This window comes from Camelus bactrianus, chromosome 32, assembly GCF_048773025.1.
Source record: "Camelus bactrianus isolate YW-2024 breed Bactrian camel chromosome 32, ASM4877302v1, whole genome shotgun sequence".
Classification (NCBI taxonomy): domain Eukaryota; kingdom Metazoa; phylum Chordata; class Mammalia; order Artiodactyla; family Camelidae; genus Camelus; species Camelus bactrianus.
In genome coordinates, this window is record NC_133570.1 from 16,584,525 (window position 1) to 16,608,521 (window position 23,997).

General features: G+C 52.2%; 1 protein-coding gene across 5 annotated transcripts; it reads left to right on the forward strand.

Moving 5' to 3' along the window:
* The first annotated feature begins 322 nt into the window (after positions 1-322).
* On the forward strand, positions 323-13,896 carry CRYBB2 (crystallin beta B2). 5 transcript variants are annotated; one of them, XM_074356148.1, is made up of 7 exons: positions 323-736; positions 4,561-4,664; positions 6,137-6,216; positions 9,030-9,148; positions 10,474-10,606; positions 11,721-11,863; positions 13,642-13,896. In XM_074356148.1, the coding sequence occupies exons 1-7, from the start codon at positions 684-686 to the stop codon at positions 13,808-13,810; spliced, it is 801 nt and encodes a 266-aa protein (XP_074212249.1). In that variant the 5' UTR covers positions 323-683; the 3' UTR covers positions 13,811-13,896. The 5 variants fall into 5 exon arrangements, with proteins under 5 accessions (XP_074212249.1, XP_074212251.1, XP_074212250.1 ...); XM_074356149.1 differs by having other exon boundaries at positions 585-736; positions 4,302-4,664; XM_045513909.2 differs by lacking the exon at positions 323-736 and adding an exon at positions 776-2,528 and having other exon boundaries at positions 4,302-4,664.
* The last annotated feature ends 10,101 nt before the right edge of the window (positions 13,897-23,997 follow it).

Here is a 23,997-nt window from a genome sequence, read left to right on the forward strand (position 1 = left end):
TATTATTCATATATTCTGAAAGGATGTATGTAGGTGATTTACTGTTTCAATTTTGTTTCAAGAAAGTGAAGGGGCTGTCACAAAATGCTTGTCATGAGACAGGAGTGTTGGTGCTGATAAAAGGGACAGATTCTCAGCTTGATGGTCTCTAAGGCTCCTTTTAGTTCTGGCTCCAACGTATCTAAGAATCAAAAAACTTCGTATTTGGGGACACAAAGGACTGTCCCCATTGTAGTATCAAGAAGGTGATTTCAGACTTTGGGCTTTCACAATAAGACAATGTTATTTCCAGACGTGTTTTTTTGACATTTTTATTGTAGTAAAATATTCATAACATAAAATTGGCCATTTTAACCATTTTTAAGTGGACGGTTTGGTGGCATGAAACACATTCGCACCATTGTGCAGCCATCACCGCCATCCGTCTTCAGAAGTGTTATTCATCTTTCAAAACTGAAACTTTGTACTCATTAAACCGTAGTTCCCAGTTCCCCACTCCCTCCAGACCCTACCAACCACTATTCTACTTTCTGTCTCTAAATTTAACTGCACTGAGAATCTCATAGAAGTGGAGGCACACAGTATTTGTCCTCTTGGATCTGGCTTATGTCACTGAGCATAATGTCCTCAAGGTTCATTCAGGTTGTAGCCTGTGTCAGAATGTCGTTCCTTTTTAAGGCTGAATGATATTCCATTGTCAGGACAGACCACACTTTGTTCATCCATTCGTCTCTCAGTGAGTATTTGGGTTGTTTCCACTTCTTGGCGATTGGGGCATAATGCTGCTATGATCACGGGTGTACCCATATCTGCTGCAGTCCCTGCTTTAATTCTCATGAGTATAAGCCCAGAAGGCTGGATCACACGGGAATTCTATGCTTAATTTTTTGAGGAACCACCATCCTGTTTTCTACAGAAGCTGCACCATTTTATATCCCCAGATTCTGTTGTTTTAAGCCACTAGTTTTGGGCCCTTTGTTACGGCAGTCCTAGAAAACAAAACAAGTACCTACCATGTGTCAGGCGCTGGGCTGTGGGGACATGATGGTGTAGAGTCAGGCCATTCCAGATGGCCGCTGTCTTGCTCTCTGTCCATCCCTTGCTCAACCCCTGCTCCACCTACAACCTACTCAGGCGGACGTGCCTGCCCCCTGCCACTGCCATTGATGCTTCTAATCCCTAGGCCAGAACGTCCCCACCTGCTAGTTTATCACAGGGAAGCATCTACCCTCGGGAAGCTCGTTAACCTGAGGGGCTGTGAGGGACGTGCCCTGCCCTGGTTCCCCCGGTAACGGATGAGCCCACCTGACGTCGTCCCCCCTCTGTGGCCGCCTCCTCCCCGAGTGGGGCAGAGTGCCGTCGAGTCCTGCCTGCTGGCGGCCGTACACGGTGGGGAGTCGCTCCAGGACCCCTTGTTTGGGGCGTGTAAGGCCCCCTGTCTGATAACCGCTGATATCCCTGTCACTGTCTCCGGGCTCAAGGCTCGCGGTCCTGCCAGGCGCGGCCCAGCCATCCGGCAGCCAGTCAGGAGGCGAGGAAACTCCCGCGAGAGCCGAGACTTCGGGGGAGGAAGGGCGGGAACGGAAGTTGGGGGTGTGGGGTCCCCAGGCGGCGTCCGCCCGCGCGTGGGGCCCTGAGGCAGCGGAGCGCCACCAGAGGCGTCGTTCTCTTCCATGATGTCGAGGGCGTCCTGTTAACTCAGCGTGTGCTTCCAGGTTAAAGGCAGCAGCCCGGGGTCGTGGCCCCGCTGACGCCCGGGCCTGGCTGGTGGCCGCGGGCCGAGCGCAGGGGCCGGGCGTGTCTGTTCCGTGCTTGGCGGCTGCCTGGTCGGTGAGACAAGCCTGCCCCCCGCCCACCACCCCTAAACAGCTGCAGACACAGGCTTTAGGGCTGTTACCTCGGGGACAGGCTTGTGACTTGGACGTGGCCAGTTACCCAGAGGGGTTTGGTTGGGGCCTTCGGCGACGGCGGGATAACCAGAGCGCCGTTGGGCTCCGAGTCCCAGCGATGGGAGGGCGGAGCAACGACACAGTGATGGGACCGCAGCTACACGCCGCCTACAACGCGGTACAACAGGTGGGAGACCCACAAAGGGCCAACAAGTAATCCAGCCATAAACCACTATCGGGTCTAGAACAGCTGTGCGTGACCTTCGGGACCCCCGTGGGCATCCATAGTGACCAGTGGCCATGAAGTCCAGGAATGGGCCGACAGTAATGCCGTCCACTGCGTCCACTGGCTTTTCCTTACAACCCCACTGCTGCCGGGCTAGGAAGGGACTTAAACACAGCTGACACGAAACCGGCTCTCAGCACGTGGGCTGGGAGGCTAACTCAAGCCCCCGGCACTGTAACTGGCCATCCCAGGAGCAGTGGCCCCAGTGCCCCCGCCACATTAGCCCAGAGGCAACCAGTCAACACCATCCGAGCTCAACTGTTGACCATCAAAGGATTGTTGACTTGCTTTTGCCCTTGACACGGGATCTACCCCCAGGGGAACACGTTATAAAATGGCCCTGAGACTGGCAGGTAAGTCCCCTGCTGTTTGGGTTTGCTGCCTTGTGGGGAATAAAATCAGAAACGGATTTACAGATCTCACTTGTCTTCCATCTACCTAGGACTGCTGCGGTAGTTAGGCCAGGCCCCTGCTGGAGAAAGGCACCACTGTAGTACCCTGTGGTCCGTCGTTAACACCGCCTCTCCAGTATTGGGCACCGGCCGTGCGGACTGGGGCAGGCTGGCGGTGGGTTCTCCAGGCCAGGACAGAGCCACAGGCGGGGGTGATGGGAGCTCCGAGCACTGCTTCTGCTTGTTTCGTGCTTAACGGCCTTGATCTTCTCTGCCTTGTGCCTGTTAAACATCTTACATTTCCTCCTGAGTCTGAGCAGAGGGAACCTGCAGACTGAGTGACAAGCATGACCTTCCTCCGAGACGATTCTGACTGCTGGGTCGGCTGCGAGAGGCCGTTGTCATCCGCCTCTCGGAATTCCATGAAAGTTGACGTAATAAGCGCCTGGCTCCAATGTTTGCCCCCCTCCTGAACTCATGATTCTCTTTAGCCGCTGGTGTCTGTACTGCAGGGTGTGTAGGGGTGGGGTGTAGGGTCAGGCCACGCCAGATGGCTGTTCTCTTGCTCTTCCTGCATTCCCCGCGCAACCAGTCCCTGCTTCACCCCCACGATCACCCAATCCTCATGATTATCGTGCTTCATTAGTCCCTGGTAACTGATGAACCCACCTGATGAACCCTGTAAATGGCAATGGCCACTTGGGTAGTGAAAATTCCTGCCACATCCCTGCCCACCGTGGCATGTTGCTCCAGGAACCTTTGTGTAAGATCCACTGCGGGCCTGCGGGGTGCAGCCCCTCAGATGGTAAACCAGACGGCGCTTCCCTCATGAGGCGCTTTTTTTCTGGTGGGTGGGGTGTACTTAGGTTTATTTATTAATTTTTTTTTTTTTTAGAAGAGGTACCAGGGATTGAACTCAGGACCTTGCACATGCTAAGCATGCACTTTACCACTTGAGCTATCTCCCCTCCGCCCAATCATGATGCGTTTCTTCCCATTGGAAGGACAGCAAATTATGACTAACAGTGTCAGGTGGTGAGAAGTGCTACAGAGAAGCAGCGTGGCTGTGTGTGTATCAGGGGCATAGAAGGTGGGGCGAGCAAGTCTCCTCACTCGAACCCAGTTTCCAAACCCCAGTGCCGTCCCCTCTCTCCTGCCTGACCTTGGATTCGGTCAAGACACACTGCAGGCTGCAGGGAAGCCGTGCAAACCGGAGGAGCGCCAGGAAAGGCCAAGAGCCCAGGGGCAGCGATGGGGCCGGCAGTAGGGACCGGAGAGGTTTCTCCAAATCACGGGGCCCGAGGGTCCTTAGGGCGCCCCACTTGGGAACAGTAGGTGCTGGGACTGTCAGGGCCCTTCAGGATGGCCATCCCTCTCCTCGGCCCTGCGCGATCAGGTCCTGCCCCACCACGGGCCACCCTGTAGCTGCATTAACCTGTTTGTAAGTCTTCTTGAAATACCCCGGCAGCGTGTTCTATCTGATCCCTTTCTGCTTGGAACTCTTCTCCCATCCTGGCTTCCCAGACTAATTTCTCCACATCCTTGAGGATTTTGTCCCTCCCCAGGAGCTTTCCTGGGTGCTCCAGGCTGGGGTACATCCCCTCCCTGACATACCCACTAGAGCCAAGCTTGGCATCAGGTACATACGTGATAAATACTTGGATGGATGGATGGATGGATTCTGGACCCTGCCAAACCAACTTCCTGTGCTTGTTTTTTTTTTTTCTCCCCCAGGGCCACTGAGATTTGCCTCTGTCTGCCTCCCCCAGGGCTCAACTGACCACACCAGTGAACCCAGCGTGCCCGAGTCCTGGCAGCGGGAAGGCTGATGCATGCAAAGCGGGCATCTCCTTGCCTGGCCACCTGACCACCCTGGCGCGGCCGAATCTGAAAGCTAATGACATTATTGTGCAGAGACACAATGTCTGTGGGCATTTGCTGACCCGGGCTTTGGTGTGGGCTTAATTCAGCATTCTCACCCTGCTTTCCGCAGGGACGCAGTGGTCACCCGTCTTGGCACCAGCACTCCTGGGGAAGGTATAAATGCCACCTCCCGCCAGCCAGCTTCACGGGCACTCTCAGGGGCTGGTGTCACTGGTAAGAATGCCTCTCTCGCTTGTCTTGCCTTTTTCTCTCATCCTCATCCCTGATGGAGAGCGTAGGAGACCTGGGTTTGAATCCAGATGCTACCACTTTCTGACAGGGTGACTTTGGGCGAAGATGTCAAGTCTCTGAGCCTTGGTTTTCTTTTCTGTTAAATGGAGAGAGGGGGTCATAAAACCTCGTTGGCTGTGGGGCTCAGAGATGACGTAGGTGAGTGGTCCAGCGCAGCGCCTGGCCCAGAATGTGTACTTTGAAGATGCTTTGTGTTGATACTGAACAGTCCATCAGCATCCTCGTTTTGCCAGAGGAAGAGAATATAGCTGAGGGTTTGCGAGTGGAAAGAATAAAAGCACTGAAGGTTCAGCTTCGTTCAAGGGCGGTGAGTCCACTCTCCATATCTAGAAACGTTCCTGGGCGCCCACTCTGTGTCCCGCCACACTGTCCCCATTTTACAGAGCAGGAAATTGAGGCGCCAAGACGATGCCCTTCCCAGAGCCTCGATGCTGGTAAGCGGCGGAGGCAGCCCGTGAGTTGAACCAACTGAGCTTAATCTTTGATCTGAGGATGCCGATAGGGGACGGTAATGGTGGGGTCTCGGGCACAGTGACCAGCCCAGAGGGCTGGCTCCCAGACTGCTTAGTTGAATGTCCTCTTTCTGGGGAACGTCCTGGCCTGGTCTCTGGAATAGAAGGAGCTTCTGGAAGCTGGATGTTAATCTCTGGAGAAGGAGACAGGCTTCCCCTCTTCCCTGGGAATATAGACTGGGTTCTCTCCCGCTCCTGCAGGAAGGAAGAAGAAACCGACACTTTTGCCACCTTTCCTGATGTTCTCAGACGCTAAGAATTTCTCCCCCTTTCTGCCTGTCATGGTGTCTGAACTTCTACCTTAGACTCAGGTCTTTGCTCTGGTGTGGAATGAGTTCCATAACAGATGTGTGCGCTGATGGGGGAGGGGATAAGATGAGTGGTGGAGAGGAGCGTTCTGGGTACTGGGTGTGGGGCGGGGAGTCAAGGAGGAAGTCGGGGACGAGGGGCAGGGGGTACAGGGGACTTTATGAGATGGCAGATTGGGAGCTACAGACTGATCAAGCATGGATTTTGTCAGGCCACACTGTTTTCTTTTAATCAAGAAATTTCTGCATAAAATCAACGGGGCTGCATTCTATGTAGCATCAGTTGTCTGGTTCTAGGTGATGAGGACCCACCTGGGGCCCCACTCAAGCGCTAGTCTGCCACTTTATTGTTCAGTAGACCTCATCTCTCTCCTCTCCCCTACCCCCTCGGAGCTGGCCTGGACCCAAAGAAGGGAAGCTAAGGATGGACGTTCGGGCAGCTGCTTTGCAGACCCCACCGCTCCAGGATCTCCTGAAACCAGGGAGACAAAATGGGATTCGGGGTCCCGAGGACCCCCAGTGAGAGGGACGAGGGCCCAGAGAGACCTCACTGCTGCTTCCCCGTGTCTTCCAGGTCAGTCCTGCACGAGACAGCCCACCATGGCCTCAGACCTCCAGACCCAAGCGGGCAAGCCACAGCCCCTCAACCCCAAGGTGGGTACCATGCAGGGTGGGGAAGATGGGTGGCAGGCACCATGCCTCTCCCAGACTTGGTTTCTCTTTTGTAAAGTGGGGTTGACATCTTCCTTCCCGGGGTTCCCCTCTCTGCCCCTCTCTGGACCTCAGTCTTCCCTACTTGAACACTGGGATTGCGGGGGGCACTGATTCAGAATGTCCCTCCCCAGCCCATTACTGGCATGCTTCTGGCTTCAGATATTCAAGTTTCTTTGCCTTGCACCCCATTGCCTGGGGGGGTGCCCAAAGCTGGGGCGGACCCTCAGTCCAGTCTGAAAGGGGGCTTGTGAATGGGAAGTGGGCTGAGATTCCTGACTCCATACCTGCTGTGTGACCTAGGCCAGTCACTTGACCTCTCTGGGCCTCAGTTCCTTCCTTCGTAAAATGGGGAGAATTGGTTTCACAGCAAAAGGTAATTGTGAAGAAGCAAAGAAATCAGGCTGAGCCAGTGTGTGTCCACCTAATGCCAGCTAATGGTGCCGCCTTTGTCTTCTCTCCTAAGGTGATGCGACCTTATCCCAAAGTCAGGGGCTTGTCACACCGAATCTGCCCCCAGACTTCTACCAGCAGCCGTCCACCAGGCTGCCTTCCTGTTTCCCTCTGCTTCAGGGGCCCCGGACATGAATTCCATCCTGGATCTGCCCTTTTGTCTGATTGCCCCCTAGCTTGGAAATCTTGAGCTGATACAGCCCCTTACCCAGTCACCCCATTCTGTCCCTTAAGGGGCTTTCTAGAAATACAGACAATAAACTAATAAATGTGACTTCGAGGAGTGAGAAGTGCTAGGAAGAAACTAAACGAGTAGGCTTCCCAACATTTGGGGTGGATGGGGAACAGGTAAGCTAAAGTAGCCAGGGTGGACTTCTTGGAGGAGGTGACATTGGAGTGGAGTCTGGAGACAAGTGAGGAAGTAGCCATGTGGAAGTCAGGGAGTAGGGGTAGGGGAGAATTCCAGGCACAGGGCACAGCAAGTGCAAAGGCCCAGAGGTCAGAATGAGCTGGGAGAGTTTGAGCAGCAAGGCGGCCAGTCTGAAGTGGTTTGGAGCAGTGCCCTCCAATAGATTTCAAACAAGTCACATGTGGAGTCTAATGTTTCCTAAGAGTCACGTTGACAAAGTAAAAAGAAATAGCAGAAATTGTCATATTATTAAATCCAGTATATCCCAATGTATAGTCATTAAAGAAATTATTAGGGAACTATTTTACCTTCTCTTTTTCAGACTGAATCTGCAGCATCTGATGTGTATTTGATACTTACAGCACATCCTAGTTCAGATTAGTAGCATGTGTTCAGTAGACATGTGTAGCTTACTGGTTGCCATATTGGACTGTGCAGGTCAAAGGATTGGGTGATGTGTAAATTTTTACCATCCACTTGTTGATAAATAATAATACTGAACTCCTGGGCTCTCTGAGGCCTTTCAAATGCATGGAGAGGCTGACTTTCCTCACTCTTCACCCCTACAAGCCCTGGTCTCCCAGGCCAGGGTCATAACATACTAGCCCCTGACTTCCATGCTGTTGAGTCTTGTAACCCTACAAAATAGACGTGGTCCCCCATTTTGCAGATGGGGCAGCTGAGGCTCAGAGCAATCACGTGGCTTCCTGGGGTTGCACAGCTGGATGCAGCAGAAGTGATGTTAAAGCCCAGGTCTCCTGACCCATCTGTGGTCGAGTCAGTGACCATGAAGGCTGAATTGAGCCCCTGGAATGTGACTCTGAGCCCTGCTGTGCCTCCCTCCCCTGGCTTTGTCTGGCTAATCCCCAGCCTGGGAGAGAGGGGCATGTTTACCTAGCCAGTGCTGACCATGTGAATTGTGCAGCTGCCCCTCCTGAGAGCCTCTTCATCCAGGGGCAGCTCCCTGGGGCATGTGTGGCTGGAAAACGCTTGCCTCCAGATTCTCTCTGGACTCATGGAAGCAGGCAGTTGGCTCCCTGTTTGCACTTGGCCATGAGCCCCTTCATTTTCCTGAGCTTCAGTTACCTGGATGGGAACCCTGCCAACCCCTCCCTGGGCTGATGAGAGGACCAGGTCAGGCAAGGGGATGAAGTCCTCTTAAGTATCCCGAGGGGGAGGAAAGCCTGCAAAACCCATGGGGCTCAAGAAAAGGGCACAGGTATGTGTAGTTTTATGGGTGATTTGTGGGTGTGGGGTGGATACAGTGGTACTGGTCCAGCTCTAATGGGGGCAGAAGAAGCTTAAGCAGCATGGTCTGGCATCTTGCTACTCCTGCCGTGGTCCACAGGCCAGTGGTACCAACCTCACCTGGGAGCGCATTAGAAATGCAGAACCAGGGGAGGCACCCCAGACCTGCTGCCTTGGAAACCATGTTTATCAGGATGCCAGGTACCTTGTGTGCGTGTTAGAGTTGGCAAAGTGCTGCTGCTCTACTGGAAACAGCATCAGACAAGCTTGGGCTCCAATTTCAGCTTTGCCACTTACCCCCTTGGGATCCGTAGCATGTCCTTGAATTATGCCCCCCACACCAGAGCAGACATGGTGTGTTAACAGTTATGCTCCTCTGAATCTTCCCAGCAACACCATGAAGTAGGTTCTGCCTTCATTTCCATTTTACAGCTGTGGAAACTGAGGCTCAGAGAGGTGAAATACTGGCCCAAGTTCTCACAGCTGGTAACTGGAGCCAGGACTGTCTGACTTTATGTTTGGTTCATGATTCCCAAGCGTGGAAGCCTTCAGCATCCTTTGAGGCTCTCCGAGTCCCCTCTCCACACCCACTGCCCCACTCACCCTCCTCATCATCATGATGGGTTCCGACTCTCTCCTCCTGCAGATCATCATCTTTGAGCAGGAGAACTTCCAGGGCCACTCGCACGAGCTCAACGGCCCCTGCCCCAACCTGAAGGAGACTGGCGTGGAGAAGGCCGCCTCCGTCCTGGTTCAGGCTGGACCGTATGTACCTGGGGGGCGTCGCTTGGTCGGGGGCTGCCAAGGTGAGGCAGTCAGGCTGTGGAGCTGGAGGGATCCGCTGTCACTGAGCTCCTAGGCTGTGCGATCAGGGGACCAGGATTTGGGGTCTTGGCAGAGCTTGTGCTATGACATCACAGCTGATTCAAATCCTGGTTCCACCACTTCTGGGCTGTGTGATGCTGGACCAGAAACTGCCCTCTCTGAGCCTCGGTTTCCTCCTCTGTAGGATGAGGATAACCATGTTCTCTTAGGGATGAAGGGAGAGAGTTCATGTGAAAAGCCTGACACCGAGGGCAGCTGCTTCCCTGAAGCAGGGAGACGGACACAGGGACTCTCAGGGACTTTTTTAGAGCTGCCAGTCTCTGGCTCTGCGAATTGTCCTCACTCTCCCGGGAGGTTTAAAGCTGGACATCCCAGCTCTGCATCCATCCCTCCCTTCCCAGATCCTGGTGATACTTAATCTAGCAGATTCACTGATACATTTGGGGGCCAGCAGGCTTGGTAACCCTGACCCAAGAGAGAAGGGGAGGGGCTGGTTGGATTGGCTCTCCTGGGACCATGTCATGTAGATGAGCACAGCCTGTAGGCCTTTCCGTGTGGTTCCCTCTTTGCAGGAGCCTCCAGAATCAGAGGTGGCCCCCGGTGACCCCCAGCCAGCAGGTCAGTGAGTCTCATGTGGGTCCTGAGTGAGCCTTATTCAAGCAGGGCCATCGCACTCTGCAGAATTGTCTGTGGTGACGCTGACCTGGAGAATACAGCCAAGGCGGCGGTCCTGCTACGGCCCGCTTGCCTGATGCACGTGGGGCGTCAGTGTGCCTGAGAGCTCACCTTCCTGGCCGGCTGAAATGTTGTTGCCTTTTCCTTTGTTTTAATGGAGGGACTGGGGCTTAAACCCGGGACCTCGTGCCGGTGGCTGAGCTAGTACCCACCCCGGACGACTGAAGTTCTGACCGCTGAAGTGCCACATCTGCTTTTCAGTTGTCTTTTGTTAGTGTTTAGATGGAAGAGTTTCTCAAACAGACTTTATGTTCCTCTGCTTGCTTTTAAAAAATCTAACTTTGATGTTTTTATTAATTATTGTTTATTATTTAAAATGAAGAAGAAATGGTTTGGTGCAAAAAAACCAGACAACTCTAATCTCACCACTCTTGGCTTCGCTGTGCTTGGAGTTAGGGGAGGCTGCTGCTCGTTTTGATGAGCAGAGCAGCTGTGAGCTCTGGGGCCCAAGCGCGTGGCCAGGGTCCCACCAGAGGGAGCCTGGAGTGGGCCTGACTTGCTCTCTCTCTGTCTCTTTCTCTCCACTGCAGCTGGGTGGGCTACGAACAAGCCAACTGCAAAGGAGAGCAGTTTGTGTTTGAGAAGGGCGAGTACCCCCGCTGGGACTCATGGACCAGCAGTCGAAGGACGGACTCCCTCAGCTCCCTGAGGCCCATCAAAGTGGTGAGCCCCCCGATCCTCCTCTTCTTCCTTTGTCGGCCCCCTTGGAGCCAGAGGTCTAGGGACCAGGAAGGAGCCTTCACCTCTGGCATCATGCCCCTTCTGACTGGTGGGGGACTTCCTGGCCATGTGACCTCACCTAAGTCACTTCACCTCCCTGAGCCTCAGTTTTCCTCATCTGTAAAATGGGGATATTAGTGCCTACTGTCCTGAGATTCCAGCCTGCTTGGCCCAAGAGGCACCAGATCGCACAACTTCAAGGGATCCATTCAAAATCCTCCAGGGGGCACTGTGCACATTGTAGTCTGTGTGGACAGTGCTCTCCAGGGCTTTGTGCCTCCAGTCACAGAGCAAGTGCTCAGTATACGATTCCCCCCATAAATACTCAAAGAGATTCTGGGTTTGGGGTGGTGGGAAGGCAGTTTAGCTCTTGTTCATAATTCATACCAGGAAGACCTCTCAGTGCTTCTCTGATCCTGATGCTTACCAGCGTGTGAGTGTTCTGGGAGGGCAAAGGGCCCAGAGATGCTCAGGTACACCCCAAGCCCCGCCCCCCCAGCCCAGTCTAGTTCTCTCCAGAGCTTGATGGAAGATTGGAGAACACTGGACTTGGCATTCCTGAGATGTGGATTCCTCTGCTGGCTCTGGCACTCCCAGCTGGATGGCCTTGGCCAAGTCACCTTACCTCTCTGAGCCTTAGTTTTCTCATCTGCCAAGTAGCATAAGAGTAGTTTAAAGGATTAAAGGAGATGATTAACAAAAATGTCACAGAACGGGAGGATAAGAAGATACGTAGAGATGAAGGAAAGCCAAAATATTTCAAGTGTCTACTTAGAGGCACAATAAGCCTGTGTGTGTATATGTGTATCCGGCTGCCATTTATTTTTAAAAGGAGAGTTGAGGCTGTGGGAGGGGAAATGACATTTCACAATCAGATATTCCTCAAAGTGCAGAATCCGGAGTGTCTGTCACGTGAAGATAGCCCAGGGGGGTCTTCACGGATGGCCACTGTTGGATGCAGTTGTCGTAGACACGCTCATGGCTGCAGGTGGAGCGTGCGGGGCACGAGGGTGGGTCCCCTCATTCACACCCACTTCCCCCTGCCTCCTGTCCACAGGACAGCCAGGAGCACAAGATCATCCTGTACGAGAACCCCAACTTCACGGGAAAGAAGATGGAGGTCATAGACGATGACGTGCCCAGCTTCCACGCGCACGGCTACCAGGAGAAGGTGTCCTCTGTGCGGGTGCAGAGCGGCACGTGAGTGCACCCCCGCCCCGGGAGCCCGGAGCCCGGGCTTCTAAGTCCTCTTCTGCCCTGAACTCTGCTGGTCATCTTGGATGCTCCTGACCTCAGTCTTCTTGTTGGAAAATGGGCGTGCAAATCTTCAGCCTTCTTGTGGCTTTCAGTCCCGCAGTTCCACCCTGACTTGTCTTGTGGGCAATACCTGACCTTTGGGGGAGAGAAACCCTGGACCCTTGCCCTAACCTCAGCCCCAGAAAGCAGGACAGTAAATGGTGTGGTGGCGGCAGGGGGAGGAGGGGGAGGACAGTAAATGGTGGGGCGGGGGTAAGGCAGAGGCCCGGGGGTGGGGGTGGGAATGAGCTGAGTGGCCCTGACAGAGCTGGGCGAGGCCGGAAGTCCAGCCCGTGCTCGCCTTTTACTGCATGAGTTCCTGAGATTGGCAATAGGAGGCGTCCTCCTCCACTGAATTAAACTTTGGCACGTACACCTCAGCTGTCAGCATCGGGGAATTTCTCATGGTGAAAAGTTCGGGTTCCACAGGGAGTCTGAAGACGGGCTTCGGGCAGCTGTGTGCTGGGCCGGCTTGTACCAGCTTGCAAAAGCTGACTGTTAAAACGTCTTAGAATTTTTGTGAGCTGGTGGCTTAATCGTTCGTAGCTTGAAATAATCAGTCGCAGAAGTATCTACACCACAGAAATTGGAAAATCAAGACTTTTTCCCCCTTAAGGGAGCTAGTTTACCAGCACATACTGGCTTTCTGGAGCTTGTCAGACTCTTAAAATAGCATGCAAATTTCTGTACTCACGTTCTTTGTAATGTACTGACTTAATCATTAATTGATTCAACTTGTTGAGAGACGTCATGGGCCAGGCACTGTGTTAGGTGGTCAGTAAGCCTAGGTAGCTTGAAGAGACCTGGTCTCTGCATTGTGTCACTACAGTCTGCTTGAGGGCAACTCCTAATAATTTAGGAATCCACACACATCCAGCCTCATTCCCTGAGGGAAGGGACTCTTGAGCTGAGTAGGAATTGCAGGGGGTAAGGAAGAGAAGGAAGGACATCCCAGATGCTGAGAACGGCACGTACAAAGGTCCTGTGGTGGGAAGAGCCTGGGGAGTCTGAAGGACTCTATGAAGGACAGAGTGGCTGGGCTGCAGAGGTATAGGGGCACGAGGCTGAGAAGCAGAGCTGGAGGTGCCCACAGGGGCTGGCCGGGCAGGTCCGTGGGGGCCAGGGCTGTGCGACGTGTTCTGGGGAGAAGACTGATGTTCATCAGGTACTCAGCACAGAGTGACCCACTGAGTGGTGCTGGCTTCAGAGGGGAGAGGGATGACAGGGCTCCTGGGGCCTCGGCCACCGCCCCTGGCCTTGCAGTGGGGCTGACGGTTGGGCTAAGAGGCCTGTCTGATTCGAAGCTTAAGTGAGCTTTAGATCACCCTTTCCTCTGAACCCAGTGTCAGGCCTTTAGTTAAAATTTGCTTCTGGGGGTGGGGTGGGGTAGAGCTCAGCGGCAGAGCGCATGCTGGGCACGCACAAGGTCCTGGGTTCAATTCCCAGGGCCTCCATTAAGGGCAGGGGAAAGAACAAAAAAAATAAAAACCAAAGTTGCTTCTGGAGGTAGTGAGTTCCCCATCAAAAGGAGGAAGGAAGAGGCTGGACCCGGGAAGGGTGGTGGTGTTCCTGCTCAAGACCTGGGAAGTGTGGAATGTCTGGGGGACTCCACCCTTCTCAGTGGCTGAACGGTTCCCTCTCTGTCTCTCCATCTGCTGCTCCCGTCCCCCGCGGCCCCACAGGTGGGTCGGCTACCAGTACCCTGGCTACCGCGGGCTGCAGTACCTGCTGGAGAAGGGCGATTACAAGGACAGCGGTGACTTTGGGGCGCCCCAGCCCCAGGTGCAGTCTGTGCGCCGCATCCGTGACATGCAGTGGCACCAGCGGGGCGCCTTCCACCCCTCCAGCTAATGCTCCTCATCTCCTCCTTCCCAGGGGCCTGGTCTGCTTCCCAGGACCCCCCACCCCAGACATCCTGGCGAGTGAATAAAGTGTGACTTGCAAGTTGGTGGTGGCAGTGTCTTTTCTCCCCAGTGGGAGCCCGGGTGCCGCCGTGTGTGAGTGCTCGTGTCAGAGATGGAGAAGGACCAGAGAACCAGGTGTCCGGTTGAGAGGCAGGACGTCCTCACCGAGACTTACAGCTCCACAGCTGTGTAGCTGTGTGACCTTGGGCCCATCGTCCAACCTTTCTGAGCCTTTGCTTTTTCTCCTGACTGACAACCCCCTTTGCCCCATGAGTGGCTGCCTGGGCCGACCGCAGAACTCCCTTTTGTGTGGTTGCTGAGCACAGTCATTCAAGGGCAGGTGATGGATGCCCCAGCCCTTAAAAATGAACCCCCTGCCTGCCAACCCCACAGGACTGCCTTATCACCTTGAACCTGGGGGTTTTCTTGGACCTGCCCAGAGCAGCCAATAGCCCTGCAGTCCGCACCCCACCCTGGAGGGAGGTCACTAGGACTGCACGTGGCTTTGTGTGGCCCTTGGTCCCTTGGTTGGTGGCTGGTTGCGGTGGTCACTTAGCGTAGCAGCTGAGGGCTGGGTTCAAATAGTTGTTCCAGAGCCCGGGCCAGTGATGGAGACTCAGAGCCTCAATGCTTCTATTTGGAAAAATAGGGGAAAAATATAATACCTCCCTAAGAGGGTTACAGCAAGGGCGAGATGAGGTACCCCGGCGTTCTCCATGTACGTGTTAATCGCTGATTGGGTTTCTGCTGTGCAGATCTCCACTCCCAGAGAGTGCCTTCTTTTTGCTTTGTCTTTAGTATCTTTTGATATAGTAGTTTTAAATTGTGATGTGCTCTAACATCCATCTGTTCCTTTACGGTTTCTGTCTATCGTGTCTTCATTTTTTTTTTTTAACATTTCTGTCTGTCAGGTCTTCTTGAAGAAATTCTTTCTCACTCCACTTCTCACGAATACAATCCCCCCCCCCTTTTTTTCCCTTAAAAGTTCGGAAATTGTGCTTCTCCCATTTAAGGTCTCAGTCCTCCCGGAGTTGGTTTTTTGTTTGGGTTTTTTTTGAAATGTGCTTGGCCACAACAGATTTATTTCATGCTTCCAGACCAAGAAAGTACAACACTACCCAAGTCTCCCCTGAAAAATGTGGTTTCTCATCTATAAATTGAATAGATGATCTCAAAAAAGCCTTTCTGAGTCCATGGTTCAAATTCATTTTTGAAGGGTGATAATGTTTTATTAGAGTTGATTTTTTTGTGTCTATTGTGTAGCAGGGACCTAATTCCTTTTTTGATTTTTCTTTTTTCTTTTCTTTTCTTTTCTTTTCCTTTCTTTCTTTCTCTCTCTCTCTCTTTCTTTCTCTCTCTCTTCCTCTCTTTCTTTCTTCCTCCCTTTCTCCCTTCCTTCCTTCCTCCCTTCCTCTCTCTCTCTCTCTTTTAATACTTTGGACCACCATTGACCTGGAATAATTTACTGAGAAGCCCATTTCCCCCACCGTGGTGCAGTGTTCTCTGTGTCGCATATAAATTGACACGTGTAGGGTCCGTTTCTGGGCTTTTTTTCCCTGTTCCTTTGTGTGTCTCTACTCTTGCCACTCTGTGTTAATAACCACTGCTGTGTAATAAATCTGAAAGTGCCTTAAATCATTCCTGTTTTTCAGGGACATTTTAAATCGGCTAGTCCCTTTATACCTCCATGTAAAATCAGTTTCTCAGATCTAGAAAATGGGAAACCTTGTTGAATGAGCTAAAAGGATTAGTCCCCACCTCCATGGTCATCATTTTAATCAGCGCTTAATCAGCAGAGCCAGCTTCTGAATGGTCATCCTTCTGCCAGCGTTTGCAGAGTGCCTGTTCTGTTCCTGGAGTGGGCAGAGTGGGGGATGCTAGGGAAGTAAGCACCCAGGTAGCTTTCACTCCGGGAGGTGGTACCAGTCTCTTGAGAATAGAACCATGGTGATTATTATGAGTTGAATTGTATCCCCTTCAAAATTCATGCGGTGAAGTCCTCTCCCCCGATGTCTCAGGATGTGAACTGCTTTGGAAATAAGGTCGTTGCTGATGCGATTAGTTAAATTTAGTTGAGGTCAAACTGGAGTAGGGTGGGCCCTTAATTCACCATGACCAGTGTCCTTATGAAAAAGGGAAATTTGGAGACAGACAGACAGACACATGGAGAATGCCCTGTAAGATGCAGCAGAAGTCCTGAAACACGAAAGATTGTCGGGAAACCACCAGAAGCCAGCAGTCATGGAACAGATTCTCCCACCACGCCCCTAGGAGGAGCCAATCCTGACACCTTGACCTCGGGCTGCTAGCATACAGAACCGTGAGAGAATAAATGTCCACTGTCTACGCCATTCTGTTTGTAGTACTTGTTCCCGCAGCCCTGGGACACTAATACAGAGATGGTGAGAGGAGGGGGCCGGAGATACCAAGGGGAGGCAGGAGTTACTGCCTGGGGCATGAGGGTAGACCCCAAAAGTGCAGGTGTTTAAAGAGGAGCTGGCGTTTTCCAGATGAATCTTGGGGAGAACAGTCTTGGCAAAGGGAACAGAGTTTACAAAGTTAGAGAGGCAAGAAAGAGCATGGCATGGTCCAGTGTTGCAGGCACAGCGGGTACTTTGTGGACATGGAAAGTTCAGAGAGTTTGTGAAGCACAGGTTGGAGAGATTGGAGAAGGATGATGACGGTGATGGTGGTGCTGATGGTGATGATGGTGGTGATGGTGATGATGGTGGTGATGGTGATGATGATGGTGGTGATGCTGCTGATGGTGGTGCCAATGGTGATGATGGTAGGGAGGGTATTGTTGATAAAGATGATGACGATGATGTGTGAGGGGTAGGTGGACTTCTAGTTACCTATTTGAACACACTAAACAACTGCAAACTTAGTGGGTAAAACTACGACCATCATTTATTTTGCTCACACGTAATCTGGGCAGGACCCAGGGCGGGCAGTTCATCTCTGCTCCCAGTGGAGTCGTCTGGGGTAGCTCAAAGGCTGGGTGAGTCACACGACTGAGGGTTGTGCTGGCTGTTGGCTGGGACCTCAACCACGGCTCTCAGAGCAGACAGCCCCAACATGCCGACACTCCGTGCAGCTGTTTGGCTTCCCCACATCCTGGTAGCTGGGTTCCCAGAGCAAGTGTTCCAAGAGTAAGGTGGAAGTTGCCTGGCATCTTATGACTTCGTCTCAGAAGTCACACAGCATCACTTCCTCCATACTCTTGGAAGGGAGGTCCTAGGGTTGGGCCCAGGTCCAAGGGGAGGAGACAGAAACCCTACCAGTCAATGAGAGGAAGGTGTGGATGAGACATATTACGGTGGCCATCTTTACCAGGTACAATCTGACGTCTGGGAAGGGAGGTGCCAGGAATGGGCTTTCACGAGGCAGGGACGAGCGCTGGGTTCACAGGACCAGGGACATGCCGTCTCTCAGACCTCATCCTGCTCAGTAAAAGAACAGACTGGACGCGGTCTCTGGTTGGGGTCACTTTCCTTCCCCTGACATCTCGCTGACTGTGTCTCGTGTATGTGTGTGTGTGTGTGTGTGTGTGCGCGCGCGCGCGTGCCTGCCGCTCTCCCTTTAGCGCTCCTTATCTTCTGTCTCTCTCAGGACTTGTCTTTATTTCCGACGGTTCCTCTGCCTCTTTCTCCATCTTTCTGTCTCTCTCTCTCTCTCCCTCTGTCTTTCCATCTCTGTTTCTCTATCTCTATCTGCCCATACATTCCGTGTCTTCCCCCTTCCTCTCCCTCCCTCCCGCTCTCTCTGTCGCGGATAGGCTGTGCTCTGCCCTCCCCTGCCCACCCCCTTCAGCGAGGAAAGCATTTTCACTCTGGTCTCCACAGGGCCCGCCCCGCCCCCCCCGCCCCCGCCCCGCCCCGCCCCGCCTGCCCACCCTCCAGGAGCCACTTCCCCCTCCAGCCACCAGGTGTCAGCAAAGCACCATGCTCAGGGCTCCCCGCCCGCAGGGACGGGATTGGACCACGTCAGTCACGGGGGACGGAAGCCCCCCCGTCGTTACAGGTTAGGTGGTTGACTCAGGGTCGGCCCAACAATCACCTGGGGGTCATTCCCATTTTGCAAATGAGCAGGTGAGGCTCACAGAGGGGGAAATGACTTGCCCAAGGCCACACCAGGAGCAAGCGGAAAAGCTGGGGTTGGAACCCAGGGTTCAACCTGACCACGGTCATCAGCCTTTCCGACCGTCCTTGCACCCCCACCCCCCAACTCCAAACCCTGCACCAACCACCCTGGGAGCCCCTTTCCCAGCTGCCTGTGGTCACTGTGCGGCCCTGTGCCCATTCTGGTCTCTGATGCTGGGCTGGTGGGAGGTCAGGGGATGCCCTCAGAAGCTTTCATTAATGGAGATGCCAATGGGCAGGGCGTCCTGACCCCGGCTTTAAAAATAGCCTAAAATAGTCCTTCCCAGGCCTCCTCCTCACTGGAGCCTTTGATGCTAGCTGACTGGTTGGGCTGGGCTGCCGGGTCCTAGCGTCCTGCGGCAGCTCTGAACAGGATCTGCGGGGAATCTGGGCTGGAAGGCAGGCCTGCCTCAGAACGACTGTTCTTCCCAGCAGCGTCCTCCTAAAACCAAATGTTTGCTACCATCTCGAGGAGCGAGTTGGCTGGCGGTGGACTTGGGCATCGGGAAGCTTTTGCAGAGCCGCCCTGAAGGAGATGCTTGAAAGGGAACAAGTATGTGATTTCCCTTCGTTGGTCTCCTGAATTTCCACCACCCTTTGACCTCCTGAATTTCTGTTAAATCCACCCAATTCTCACCAATCCCCGACTCCAGGCCTGCACCCTCTCTGGTTCACATGATCCCAACAGCCTCCCCACAGGTCTCTCTGCCCTCTACAGTTCCTTCCCCACACAACAGTCAGAGCGAATCTGCTCAATATACAAATCCAATCATGACACCCTCCTGCTTAAACCTCCCATGGCTCCCCATTTCCCTCGGGATAAAGACCCTAATCAGTGACTCATAAGATCTTTAAGGACTAGTCCCGGCCTTGTCTATCCAGCCTCCTACGACATAAATACATGCTTTTTCTGTCCTTTGTAATCATCATGAGCCCTCCAACCACAGGGCGTCCCAGTTTGCTTAATTAACCTCTGTGCAGTCTTCAAACCACAGCCCAGTGTCTCCCCCAGCTTCCCAGGCCAAGCCAATCCTCTGGTGACATGTGATATTTTGCGCTGCTCAGTTGTCTTCTGAAGGCCTGAGCACACGTGTGGTTTTACGTCTCTTTCTCTGATTCCCTGATGCATTTCCATTCCCTTCTCGACAGAAGTCTCCATGAGGGCAGGAGCCAGGTCTCATTTTGCATTCTCTGTATCCAAGAGTCTGGCTCCTGGTTGAAGCCTGATAGATACTGAATGAATGAATGGATGGGCCAACCCAGAGATCAGAGGCTGACCAGCAGGACGACCTCCTTAGAATCAGTCACATCCAGGTAAAAGGCTGTCTCAGGAAAATCAGGCAGCAGCAGTGGGGAAATCTCGTCTTTCTCTCTGGCCTGGTGCTCATCCCTCCTTCTTCTGATATCTGGTTCAGGTTCCAGCAGAAATGCTTTCTCCTCCTTGAACTGGTGACCAACCCCCATTAGTCATTCCGGAGCACAGACTCCAGAATCTGTCACAATGCCAGATGTGAACCCTGACACTTCATAGCTGGGCGGCCTAAACCAACAGAGTCCTAATATTCTTGTCCAGAAACAGGGTGCACGAGGAAACGGTGTCGCTTATTCAGCGACAGGTCCTGAGAAGTGATGAGTTCAGAGCTGCCCAGTGCCCAGCGCCCAGCTGCCAAGGAACAAAGGTAACTTCTCGCTTTTAAACTTCCAATGCTTCCTCCTACCCTGGTGCCATCCCAGGCGTCTCAGTCTAGAGAGTATAAAGAAAAGTATCCAATAAATGCCTTCAGTCTGGAGCAGGGCTCTTAACCTCAGCACTCCTGATGATCTCGTGGGTCCTGGACTGACTGTCCCACGCATCGCAAGATATTCAGCAGCATTTCTGGCCTCTGTCCACTAGATGGCAGTAACACCCTCGAGTTGTGACTCCAAACAGCCAAATACCTGCTGTGTGCAAAATCACCCCAGGCTGAGAACTAGGGATTCTAGTGTTAGAATACATATACTTAAGTGTGGGGTAGGGTATAGCTTAGTGGTAGATTGTGTGCTTAGCATGCACAAGGTCCTGGGTTCAATCCCCAGTACTAAAGTAAATACATACCTAATTAAAAGAATGCATATACTTAAGTGTATAGGCATTTAATGTGTACATATATAATAGATATACATTTGACACCTGTTGTATATAACTCTATTAAAAACGGATATGGAGTCACAAACAGGAAAGAAATTTGAGACTTTTTCTCCGTGTATCACGTGTAGGCACCTGTGCACACACGCACGCACACGCACGTGCACACAACTGCAGTCCAACCTTCTTGCTTCTTTGTGTTGATTCTGGGAAGAAGAGAAAGTGGAAGGAATTTGGGGTTCCTTTGCTGCCTGAAGTCTTTCGGTCTTGAAGTCTTGAAAGGGGAGGAGAAGAAGGAGGGGTGGGCAGGGCAGGAAGTGCAGATGGAGCAGATACCCCTCTGCCCCACCAGAGAGTCATTTGTGGGCTCAATGAGAGGACAGGGTCATTTTGTCCTTTTATCAAATTGTGTTGGTGGCATTCATTTGGTTTTGAGTGAAAAGGGCTTAAATTGACCTTTAATTTTACAAGCAAGTTGTTATCAAACACACAACAAAGACAAGAAGAAATTTTGAAGGGGAAGTAGGAAATGACCCATGTTCCAATCTTTCGACACAGCCTTTCAGACTTTTCCCAGGTGGCACTGGGGGGAGGGCACTGGAGGGTTCTGAGCGACAGTGACACGGTCCGATTGGCACTGGAGTGCACTTCCTCTGGCTTGTGTGTGGCGTTGGGGAAAGTGGAGAGAGGCTGGAAGCTGTTTTCTTTGGCCGGAGTGGGAGAGGTCAGCAGCCTGCCCTGTAGGCATGGGGCTATGCTAAAGGATGGGGTGGGGGGTGGGTCTTCTTATAAGGGGCACCTGGGCGCCCTGCAGTCTGTGTATAAGGCTCCATGTGGTCCAGGGCTTTGTTCTTTTCATAGTACATTTGTTTATTTCTTGCTTCCTACGGTTCTTTTACAAGAAAGAAAATGTTACCTATACAGTGCAATGTGCCCCTTGAATCCGTCCCCTTTACCTCCCCTTCCTTAAAGTAACTACTTGTGTCTTTATTTTTTTACTTTTGCTACGTGTGTGAATATCCATAAACAATGAATAGAATTGTTTATAGATGTTCCATAAGCATTATACTCTATGTATCCCTTCGGAATTTAAACTTTCCTCTCAATATCATGCTTTCAAGACTTACCTGTGTTGAATGTGGAATAGCTTTACATCATTCACCTTAACCGGTGCGGCGTGTTTCATTGTCTGGACATCATGCAAGTTACTAATCCCATCCCGAATCGAGGGACATTGCTGTTACTTCTGGTTGGGGGTTACGATAAAGTAAGCTGCGGTGAACACCCCCCCCGTTCACAGTTCTTTGTCAAACTTCTGTGGCTGCTTGTGCTGAGAGCAAGAGGGCTGCAACTAGAGCCCTAGTTTCCAAGTGTTGTGAGGATTGCTGTATTAATGTAGCTGAAGCACTTGGAGCGGGGTGGTGCCTGCGAGTGTTTGATGTGATTTTATGTTGTTACGTGTTAACTTGAGGAGAAAGTGAGTGGAGTTATGTAACAGCCTCCTCTTCCAGATTGTGTGACTTTGGAGAAGTCACTAAACTTCTCTGGGTCTCTCTGTTATTCGTAAAATGGGGTGTTGTAAAGATTACATGAGATGGTTTGGGGGCGTATAGTAGACACACAGCCAGAATCCACTTTTCTTCCCTCACTTCTGTTTCCTCCCCTTTGTGAGGTAGTTCAGGCACATGTTATTGGACAGATAAGGAGACTGAGGCTCAGAGAGGGAGAGCAACTTTCTGCAGATCACACAGCATGTCGGGGTGAATGGACTCGCTCCCAGCAACACCCCTGGCTTGGGTCCCCATGGCTATTGTTGTAGATTTCCAGGGCCCTCCTGCCTCCTGCAGATCCCATTGCACCCCCCACCGCCTCATTCCCCCACTCCCCACCTCCTGCACTCCCTCACCCCTAGCCTAGAGCTGAGCTTGGCCACCCTTGGTGTTCTTGCCACGTGGTAGAACTGATACAAGCCATCTCCACGTGGCCTCTCAGAAACAGCCACCAAACGCTCCTGTATCGTGGCAACGACAGAATCAAAACAAGCTCTTAATAAAAGATCGTAAAGGAGGGGGAGGTAGAAAGCCCACCTCCCAAACCAGCCGCCCCTCTGTTGACTCCCAGCACTGGGCCTTCATCTTGCTGATTTTGTTTGCTTCATACCTTCACAGTTAAAGGACTTCTGCCCCCCCGCCCCCCCCCCCAAGTTGTTTCTCTCCAACTGACTGGGGCCAGGGGCCAAGAAGCAGAGTTTAAAAGATCCAAAAGTTTTAAGGAACTGAATAGGACATATATATTAAATGACTAAAGCTGATTAATGAGCCAAATACAAAATGACCTAGATGGCGGGATAACGTTTATACTGCTTGAGGTCAGATGTCTTGATTTTTAAAAATATTTCCAGCATCATGTATAGTACGTGGAACTCAATAAATATTTGTTAAATGGAAAAAAAAAAGAAAGAAAGTTACAAAAGGACACAGATCTCGGAGGAGAACCATCAGAGAGTGGGTGCCCTGGGGCAGTAGAGGGGAAATGATGCGGCGCCTTGCCTGGGCCCCCACCCCCGGCTTCATTCTGGCCCTGAAGTCACTGGGGGGGCCAAACAGTGACACTGTAGCCCCTCGTGCCCACTGCTCAGCCCTTAGGTGGCTCCTTTTGGGATTTCATCCCAAGTCCCAAAAACATAAAGCTGGGAAGGCCCCAGAAGACCATCTGATCCAATGGTTCTCTTTTTTTTTTTTAAACAAAGAAATTGTTTTCTGGGTAATCTAGCATAAGGCATTATGCAAAGCAGATTAGAGCTCACTGGAGTGGGAGTGGGGGGTCTGGAATTCTGCCTTTGGGGGCTCTCCACTTTATCTCCCACCCATGGGAGCCCCTTAGCATCTCCTTCCAAGGTCAGTACCCTAAGGGCACCCAGGACAAACCCAGTCCCTTCATTTACAAATGAAGAAACTATTATGGGCCATCATATTCGCTGACTACTGTTATTTGCACTTGAAATCTGCTGGGTATGAGGATGTGATTTTGTGTGTCTGAGCGGATCAGATCTCCACAACCACCTGGTGAGGTCATTGTCCTGATGATCCCCACTTTGCAAATGAGGAAACACAGAGAGGTATAGTCACTTCCCAAAGTCACCCAGCTGGTACGTGATATGGCTGGAACTCAGAGCCCAATGTGATTGATTCCAGAGCCCATGCCATCACCTCCTATATGGCCCAGGAAGTTTCAGGACCGTCCCACAGGGGCACAGGAGCTGAGCCACGACAAAGAGGTGGCTGGTATGTGGGGAAGCTCACAGGATGTGCAGGGTTGGCGTTCTTGGTCCTAGACATGCACCAGACATTTGTTTGGTTATAGAGTGATGGTGAGTGGCCAGTGAGCATGGGAGGAAGATGAAGGAAGCCTTGAGATCACCCTCGGCCTTGAACTAGGGAGCTACAGCAGATGCTTGAGCTAGAGAGTCAAATCCTACCCTTGGCTGCACTTGAGTATTGGGACAATGGGCCCAGAATATTTTGTTAACGATAATCACAGCTGTGCTAGCCATTGCCCTAATCACTTTATAGGCATGACTTTAATGATCACAGAACCTCCATTTGGGAGGTAGTATTATCATCCCATTTTACAGATGAGGTTGTTGAGGCTCCGAGGAGTGAAGCCCAAGGCCACACACCTGGTGAGTAATGGAATTGACATTTGAAGCCAAGACTGGCTGATTCCCAAGTGCACATACCTATATCACTTAAGTACGGCCACCAAAATGCTACAGAACAACCAACCACAAAATCTCCCTGCCACCAGACAGTAAGTGTTCATTTAGCTCACATGTCTCATGTGTGTTGTTTGAGCCCAGCTGGCCTC